This window comes from Rhineura floridana, chromosome 11, assembly GCF_030035675.1.
Source record: "Rhineura floridana isolate rRhiFlo1 chromosome 11, rRhiFlo1.hap2, whole genome shotgun sequence".
Taxonomy (NCBI): Eukaryota; Metazoa; Chordata; class Lepidosauria; order Squamata; family Rhineuridae; genus Rhineura; species Rhineura floridana.
Window position 1 is genome coordinate 38,416,223 of NC_084490.1, and position 9,506 is coordinate 38,425,728.

Here is a 9,506-nt window from a genome sequence, read left to right on the forward strand (position 1 = left end):
CTAAGATTTCAGCAGACACTGCCCACATGCCTTCAATCTTCACAACCACAGGGACTAGAAACTTAAGACTGCAATCCAATACACACTTACCTGGAAGTAAGTGGAACCCAATGAAGCTTACTTCTGAGTAAACATGTATTGATTGCAGCCTTAGTTCTTCAAAAGAGGAAGCTTAGGTTCTCAGGGTACTCAGTCTGACACTAGCTTCAATGCCCAGGGCAACATATAAACACTCTGGCTGTACAGAAATCCTGGCTCCACAACACTAAGTTACAAAAATGCAGCCAACCTCATTCTATTTCACCAGTGGGATGGGATGACCCAGATTTTCCCTCTCCAGAGGGAAGATCGTGATTTAATGTTTCATATTTGACCCCTGTAGTCAACTGTTCTTAGGCTTGAGGAAAAGAAACAGTGTTTAAACAAGAGGCATCACATCCCATAGTGTGTGTGCATTGCTTTTGTAAACAAACAGGTTTGGCAGGTTTTTTTTAAAAAAAAGTCTCAAAAACCTTCCAAACCTGTTTAACCAGATACAAAAATTGGGATTCCTCTTTTTCAAGCCACCTTCAGATCTCTGAATGAATTAGCTTCTGTCTCCAGACTTGGTTTGCTCCTCTCTCCTACCTCACATCCCTGCCAACTAAAAGTGGAGAGCTAAAAGCAAGTGAGTCTTCATTCTGGACAAGAGGAGGAGGAAGTAGGAAGCAGCAGCGGAGGAGGAAGAAGAAGAAGAAAAAGAGGCAGAGCAAAAGAAATTAGCCAGAATCAGGATTTTATTACAGTAACAAGGAACAGTGACAAAAAAGAAGAAGCATCTGCTTAGAAGGGTTTCCCTGAGATATTGCTATGTGTGAACTGAGCAGGCACTGCAAGACACTTAAGCTCAGAAATACGTGAAAGCAAATGGCTAGAAACAAACGGCTTCTGCTTTGGGTTCAGCATCCTTCAGAAGAAAGTGAATTAGCTGGTGAGATGCGTTCCAGTTTGGGGTGGTTTTTTTAAAGTGCCTAGTAACAGTCTTTAGGCTTCAGCTCAGCACAAAGTTATATGCATTAACACCCATTTGCTTCACTGGGACATGTGAATGGGAATAAGCATTGCAACCTCCAAAAGTTCCTTGTGTAACTGATTTCTTTTGGATTGTCACTTTTGCATTTTTAAAATATCTAATTTCTTTTCCAACTATAAACATTCAGGGTTTTTTTTCACAAAATCTAAAGAATCAAAGCTGTAATCCTCAAAAAACCTTTTTTTTCCTTAGGGAACAATCCAGGCATAATTTTGTTGTTGTTATGTGCCTTCAAGTAGATTATGACTAATGGTGACGCTATGAATCAGTGACCTCCAATAGCATCTTTTAAAGTCCCGTGGATTTGAATGGGAAACTGTTGAGCACATTGATACACATGTGTGTGTGTGTGTGTGCATGCACATCCTTCTCTATGCACAAGTATGAAAAACCCTTACACAAGATGATGTGCATAGGAGAGCTCTGCAAAACAGCGCCTGCTTGTTGAACCATTTCACATGGCATAAAAACCCTGGATACGTTTGACTTTTCTCCATGGAAGAAAAAGTTCTGCTATTGTCCCTGCATACAAAAGCATTGCTGCATCACAGCCATTACAAACAAATCTGAATATATATATTACATTTTTTCACAAAAGAATAGTATTTATAAAAATATATTATGATTCCCCCCAGACTTCAATAATGAAAATGATAAAAACGGTCTGCACGTTTTCACAGAAAAATAAGAGGCTTGCTTGAGCCACTGCCTGTTATGAGCTGATACCCAAAGCAGATCTGAAACAAGGGAGAGCACAAAGAATATAGCGTGAGCACACACGAAGAAAATAATATATAAAAGAGCAATCAAAGAGGAGGAAAAGGACAGGGAATGAGAGAAGGAAGGGGAGGACTCGAGAGAGAGAGAGAAAGCAAGATTTCTGACTCTCAGCTGCTAACCCATATAACCGCTCTATAACTCATGACAACAAGAGGGATAATAGTAATTTCTTCTTTCCAGGGAACCCTGGGAACTGTCATCCAGGAAAGGTTTCTCACAAACAGAGAATTCTCAGCATTTTCAAACTTCAGTTCTGAGGATTCTCAGGGAAGCCATGACTGAAGCAAATCTGTAAAGTAGGTGAATGAAAATTCTGAACTAATTTGGAATCCATTTTCATTCTCACAGATCCTCCCTTCCTCTGCCAACATCCAAGGGCCTGAGCACCCTTTGTTACAGACACTACTCTCTTCTTGAACTTCATTTCTCCTCAAGGTTCCTTAGTCAGATTTCAGGTGCCCTAACAGCTTTGAAACTGGTTTATAATTATGGTGAAAGCACGCAAAGACGATCCGATTGATCACAGAGAACTCCAGGATGTGCTTCAGAAAACGAATTCTGGTAAGGCCTCAGCTTTCCCTACCATCACAAGGTACACTGGATTTACTTTCATCCGGTGCACCTTGCTGAGCTTGTAACCTAGCTGGGATTGCCAGTTTTTCATTTGCCTTGCCTCTGAATTTGGTTTGCCATCTGACTGCTGGCCTCCATCCAACAGCAAAACACAAAAGAGGCCAGAATTGCAAGTAATGCTGAAAGTTGTTACGGGGCTGGAGTAAACGCCTGAGCTGTCATCCTCTGACTGTCCCCAGCAACGGTGTCCTGCCAGTTGGAGGGATCTTCACCAAGCTCCTGCCTGCCTTTCTCTGTCACACATACACACACACAAACACACACACGCAAGGTTCTCAGTGCCAGGTCCCACCATCTGTGCCATCAGCTCACAAGTGCCTCCTAGATGCTCATCGCCAGCGCTTGGTCCCTCAGTACGGCGTAAAACGGTTGCATCCTCCTCGGTACAAGCTGGCCTGCAAGAGAGAGAAGCAGCAGGCATTTGAAGTGAAAGTCAAAATGGAGGGAAAGTCAAAATAATGGCCAAGAAGGAATAAAAAATAAAACCCTAGACCTCTTCACTCCCTCTTGTAGCAAAACCTTTATGTAATGTAATTGCTTTTGATATCTTCTCTTCCTCTGGTGTCTTCTGCAGTTTCACAATTAAATTGTAAGCCCCATGGGTGACAAGGACCTGTTTATTTATGTACATTACTCTGGAAAATGCCATGTATCTTTTGGCATTATATAAAAAATAAGTGGGGCCTGCAACAAAATGTTGCAGCGGAGAGTGCTCCTGTTCAGGATTTCCGCCAGTGAGTCAGCCATGCCCCTTTTCCAGGATACTTCATTCCACACACCCCACCCAAGATTTGCACTCTCCTCCTCAGCAGTCAGTCACCATTCCATGGCCACTGAGCACGCCCAATTTCACTGAATTGCTTTTCGATCTGCACCCCATAGGGTTTTTCTACCTAAAGTGTTTTTTGTATTTAGGCAAACCTCATGGTTTTCCTGAGCCTGCTGATATCTCCCCGTTCTGTATCAATGGTCCTGTTTTAATCACATAAGGTTCCACACTCAGAGGGTGAATTCACTATTAGTACACACAGGATCGTCGTCATAATCTAGTTTGGCACCTTGTTAAAACAGACAGGAACATTCACACAATTAATCCTCCATAGATCAGCTCACACTTTCCAGGATACACCATGCCCTAAACCTGTGAGCACCATGGCACCTTGACACCCACCAGCGCCCCCTAACACTCCCAAACTGTATTTTATTTTTTAAATGTTTGTATTTTTTGTTTGTATGTTAACCAAGGCTAGTGGCTGGGCTAGCCAGAGAGTGTAGGCCTCCAGCTGCTCCACCCTCATCCTTTGCATTCCCCAGAATCTCTTTTGGGGGGTCTCCTGCCGTAAGCTGAGAAGGGTTGCACTGCAGAAAAAAGGGCCTGCAGCTCCAGATGATTTGGAAGGTTGATAAGGGGGACATGAAGCACAAGAGTCTATGCTTCTCATCCAAAATAGAATCTCCACATGCCCCTCGCTTGGGGAACTGCATGGCTGTCCTCACACCAGAAGCTTGTCCTATATCAGATGTGTGAAATTTCTATTTTGGATGTTAGGCAGAAGCTCAAGGCACTTTGTCTTTTCCAAATGAAGCACCAAAATTGGAAATCCCAAATAGGAGCAAAAGGAGGAGTAACTGTAGCTACGCATTATAAAACAGTGGGAGACCCTTAATGGACAGGTAAACACCGCCATCTTCTGGGCCTTTTGCAGTGATGCAGCCAGGTTACACCCAGTATTGTGATGAGAAGTTACACAACTCTCCAATAGTCCTCACTCAGGATAGAGTGTCAGTTCAATTGCATCTCCGCCTCTCTTTTCTGAAAACAGGGGCACACAACTCTAGCCAAATCCCACCCCTTTTTACTATGAAGCCTAGTGGGATCAGCACGAGAGCTTTTTTTAAAGTTCAGCTTCAAACAAGATTTCACAACTGATTGGCAGATCAACCTGTTCCCCCTCCAGGTGTGGCCACTGGAAATGCTTTTCTATAGGCAACTAGTGTGCTCATAGCCTCAGTCACCACACCAGGGTTTGGTTTTAATGAACTCTGAGAGGATAAAGATTTTTGTCTGCTTCTTGATCCTTTATGGAAAACTGGCTGCCATGTACGTATCAAAGCAAGTGCCTTGAATGAATACAGCTGTATTCTTGAATCTAAACTTTATGTTTAGCAATGATTAAGTTATTAAACAGCTGTTTACTTTTTTCTTTTGAAAAATAATAGAAGCCAATGATTTTCTGGTTGAAAATTATTGCTGGTGGTCGTGTTAGCAGTCATTGGGTTGAATCCAGTCTACCAGTGCAATCCAATACATGTCTGTTCAGAAATAAGTTCTATCGAGTTTAGTGGGACTTACTCTCAGGTAAGACTGAAGCTCATGTTAGTTAAACGTAGGTGCCATTGAAGTAAAGGGACAAGTTAGCCATGAGTTCAAAAGCCCCATTGATTTCACTGGGAACTAACTGCAACTAACATACATCTGGATCCAACCGATTATTTCCCCTGGCTGCGACTTGACACCCTTTTTTCTCTTATTCTTTTCCACCACTATCAATCACATGAGCAATGACCAAATCACGGAACACGCAGTGAATTGCAATTCTACATAACCAGCTTGGCTACAGGACAAATGAAGCCAGTTCAAGAATCACTGCTTTTACTTGAAATATGCAAACATCACCCTTTTTTTGAAGAAACTCCCCCAAAGGGGCTCAGTCCTATAAAAATGCTTCTTTGGAGTGGAGACTACCTTCCCATGTGAGTTGACCCCTTTGCATTTATCATCTGAAGCTATCTGATGCTCTTCAAGCAACTTCCTCCAACTCTGCCTGCTCAGTGCTTATACCACCAGGATCCAGCCTGCATGGGCTAATCCCTATGGAAGGCCGATCCTGCCTCGCAACAGCTCTGTGATTCTGTGCTCAAGATGGGACACGCCTGGCCACTGACACAATAGCTCACCATGGCACCCACTCCATAGGCAGGGGTCACTGTGTGATGATAGGGGTCGGCCGTAGTGTAGACCCGTCCATACCTGTGGAGGAAAAGACCAAAGAGGAGGTCATCAGACAGGTCTTTACGGTCACTGAATGAGACATGCCATGAAGTCATCTGCCTCAAGCTTACCCATCACTATAAGCTGTTGCTGTTGCGGCTGCCGGAGTCTGAGCCACTCTGTAAGCTGCAGGATAACCCTGCAATTCAAAGGACAGTGGGAAATCAGATCAATATAATGCATGTGATCCTAGAAGACCACCACCACCACCAATTTCTCAAAGGAAATCCTCCTCCATAAGGGAGAAAAGAGACTTCCCCCTTCTGAATTACAAACATGTGCAGCCCCTGCAACTCACTTCATAGTTCAACCTAGCTAAAATCCACTCTACAGAGCCCTCTCCCTTTTTTTTTCTTTTTACAGAACACTTTTCCCCGATGAGTTTCCCTCCTGTGGTGCACTCATTTTGCATCCTGGAAGACCTGCGAGCCACAAGGTCTACCCTATACATGCTATTAATGTGTGGTGTTTGTTCAGGAAACCTCCACATCACACCATCTTTACTTATTTTTAAATTGTTATTATTACAAATTTTATTTATTAACTACAGTTGTATGTTGGCCATCCAGTAATATCCGTACTCTGGCTGGCTCACAAATACTAAAAGAGTAAAATACAATCTTAAAAATAGCAAGTTGGATTCCCACTCTTTCAGTTGTGCATTAAAATATGAATCAGGAGCAATTCTCATGTTGGAATAGCCAAAGACTTGCACATGACTCAGAGACTTTTCCCATGGGCCCAAACCCCATTCATACCTCCCCCCATGCCCCAAACTCCTTTCCCATCCCATCTTAAGAGTTGCTCCAGAGCATCCCCTTCATTCCACCTCACTTTGTGTATCCTGCCACTTTTGCTGTACTATTTCCTAGCTCACCAACCATGAAGGATGCCCCCAGAAAACCACCCCACAGCCCTGGCCCTTGCCTTGTAACACCCATGAAACCAGTGCCCCACACTTTTATCCTCCCACAGACAGCTGGTACCAGCACATATCCAGGGCCTTTGAAACCCAGACACCTTGCTGAGGACTTACGTAGAGGTCAGAACCATACAGACTGTCTGGATAGAGCACACTAGGTAGGAAAAGGAAGAGAAAAATCAGCACAGATGGTCACCACCATATTGACCTCTTCATCCCCCATCTTACATCAGTTTGTCATTTTTCTAACCTTAAGTTCATTTTGCCCTGTTTCTGAATCAGTTTGCGATACACACATATTATATGCATTTTCATGCACATTTTCCTTATATACATTTTTGCCTTATACATTTTCATAAGCCATTTCCCCTAATAAAATGCATTTTTAAGTTACTTACACTACCATACATGTTTTTGTGCATACTTTCCCCAAATAAATTTATTTTTGTATGATTTTCTGGTTACAAATTGTATTACAAAATTTGGAGAAGTACATCTGATTTGTTTGCAGACAGGTTATACAACAATGAGTATTCATCCTGCATCCATCCCTACTTGCTCTCAGAATGTTTATGCATCTTCCTATTAATCAGTCTTTCGCTCAACACTTTTCAGTGCATTTCCCCATCACTTTCCTAACTGCAAAGAGCCCCTTTCCTTTTTAAAGTAATTTGTTGCAACATGGTGACAGAGCACTTTAATCTGTGCAAACCTACATTTCCTAGTATGTGCTTGAATCCACAAAATACTGACTGGCACTCTTAGTTACTGGCACCCATAGTTAGCTTATTGGCTGGAAGTTTTAGCTCACTCTATCCTTTATGGATGCTTCTTTAACTCTGAGTTTTAATTTTGCCTGTTTTACCTGCTCTTATTAAGTGGATTTCTTGTGCCTGTTTCACTTGAATTTTGAATATTATACTCTAACTCTAATATTGATTATAATGGACAGCTTAGAAATACATTAAGTTAATAGATAAAAGAAATAAATGTTTTTTCTGTCAAGACCTGCATTCCCTCATGGGTGATTTGCTGGGGGCCACATGCTGGTAGCAGGCAGGGCCAGGGCCAAAAGTGGATGGGGTCACCCATGTATTCTCTCTTTCTGCCCCCCTTCTCTCTCTCTTTCCCTCTTCCTCCCCACCCAGTGGACTGCCAGAGAAAAGACAAATCAATCTTGTCAAAGGGATGTAAGAAGGCCCTGGTTCCTGTTCTGACCCATGTCCATCACATGCAGCAGCGTTTCTATTCCGCTGTATTTCAGCTTCTGACAAGAACTATGTTTTGTCTCACTGTCCGCTGTTGTGGGATTTTACATGATTAGGATAATTAATTATGTAACTATTCATTTCAATGCAAAGGGAACACAATGCAAGTGAGGCAGAAAAGTCACCAATTATGTATCATTCGCAGTCTGAAAAAAACAGCAGCAAATACCAATCATATCCGCTGGATTGATTTCCATCCAGGACATGGGCCAAAAAAGCAAATACCAGCTATTTCCACTCTCATTTCTTTTGGAATTCTCTGACATCCTTCTTTGCCGGAGGTCCAAGCTGCTTGCAGATACAGCTTCCCCCCACCCTTTCCTTCCATGTATTCCCCTCCCTCCCTCCACCCCCCCCACCAGCAGCATGGACCACATGGGGTCCTTGGGCCACAGGTTCGCTATCCCTGCTTTAGGCTTGCTTGAGTCCAAACATCTCTCTTGACAGGTGAATATATGGCAAGCCCAACTGACCAGGCCAAGGTTCCACAGAGCCCAGGGGCCAAGCAGGTACATACAAAAATCCAACAGAGCATTTCCCCATCGCCATTACCCCAGTAACTGGTATTTCATAGAGAGACACCACCTCTGAAGCCAGGCATTTCATTTAGCTATCAATTGATCCATTAATTTGTCTAATTTAGAGTGGGGAAACTCAGGCCCAAGGGCCGAGTGTGGCCTCCAGGCCTGTCTGTCTGGTCCTTGGGACTATCCCCGGACCACACCCCTCCCTGGCTCTGTTTCACACCCTCCTTGAGTGTTTTTGCCTGTCTGGAATGTGTCCTTAACCTCTGATCTCTCTTGATTGCCTGGATGAAAAAACTGGAAACGGAGACCCAACATTTGCATGCTTCCATTTAATAAAAAAAAAAAGTTGCATGCTACAAAATGGATTTTTGAGGGGCACTATTCAACAAAACAAACCTTCCAGACTTCAGGACACATTTTTAGTGCAACACTATTGAATGCTCCCCATGAAAACAAACAGAACAGCCATGGCCCTCCTCTCCCTGTGATGCTCACCTGCCATAGGCTGGAACTGGAGAGGGGGCAGGTGCCGCTCGAATGGGATTATAGATAGTGGCTCGGCCACGCCCTCGCAGAGCCCCACGATATGCCAGGGCAGCTGGTGCCATCATAGGGTAAGGGATGCTTGCCACTAGTTGGGAGGGCACAAGATACTATTTAGAATACTTATGTCCCACTTTATAGCCCTGAGAGTCTCTCAAAGCGGTTTACAAAAGGTAATTATCTCAATTGCATCCAAGTCTGGTAAGCAGAAGAGAAGTAACATGATGTCCTGAGGGTGCTGGTATTATTCAGGTGGCATTTCCTGCCCTCATCCTTGGTCTTCTGTAGTGTTTCCCTTTGGCGTTTGCCTACTAGGCAACAGCTTCTTCTACGGACACCCCCTGGGGCAAGGAAGTGGGGCTGAGCAGTTGGACTTGCTCAGCCCATGACAGAGGCAAGGCTATATTCAGAAAGGGAGAAATGGGGCATGCACGTCCCATCAGGGACAGAAATGGTGGAGGCGAACATCAGCTCAATCGAACAGGATGGCATAAAAGAGGAAAGGGTGCTGTGTGACCCAAAGCATTTGCCAAATAAGGAGACAGAGGAAAGCCTGATCCAGGACTCTGAGAAGCCACTGAAGCATTTTCAGCCAGGGATGTGATTTTCAGACAGGGCAGAGAGTAGGAAAGCAGCAATTTCCATTCTGTCCACTGTTGGTCACAATCAGCACTGTTTCTGCTCTTTCACAGTTCACTTCTGTTAAAAC

At 43.7% G+C, this 9,506-nt stretch overlaps 1 protein-coding gene across 1 annotated transcript in view; it reads right to left on the reverse strand.

The window, feature by feature from the left end:
* Positions 1-758: 758 nt before the first annotated feature.
* LOC133367148 (RNA binding protein fox-1 homolog 1-like) overlaps positions 759-9,506 on the reverse strand; it is a 44,689-nt gene continuing 35,941 nt past the window's right edge. Inside the window, 5 exon segments of the mRNA XM_061590993.1 lie at positions 759-2,880; positions 5,444-5,516; positions 5,609-5,676; positions 6,574-6,613; positions 8,750-8,948. Of these exon segments, the coding sequence (XP_061446977.1) occupies positions 2,836-2,880; positions 5,444-5,516; positions 5,609-5,676; positions 6,574-6,613; positions 8,750-8,948 (425 nt within the window). The 3' untranslated portion in view covers positions 759-2,835.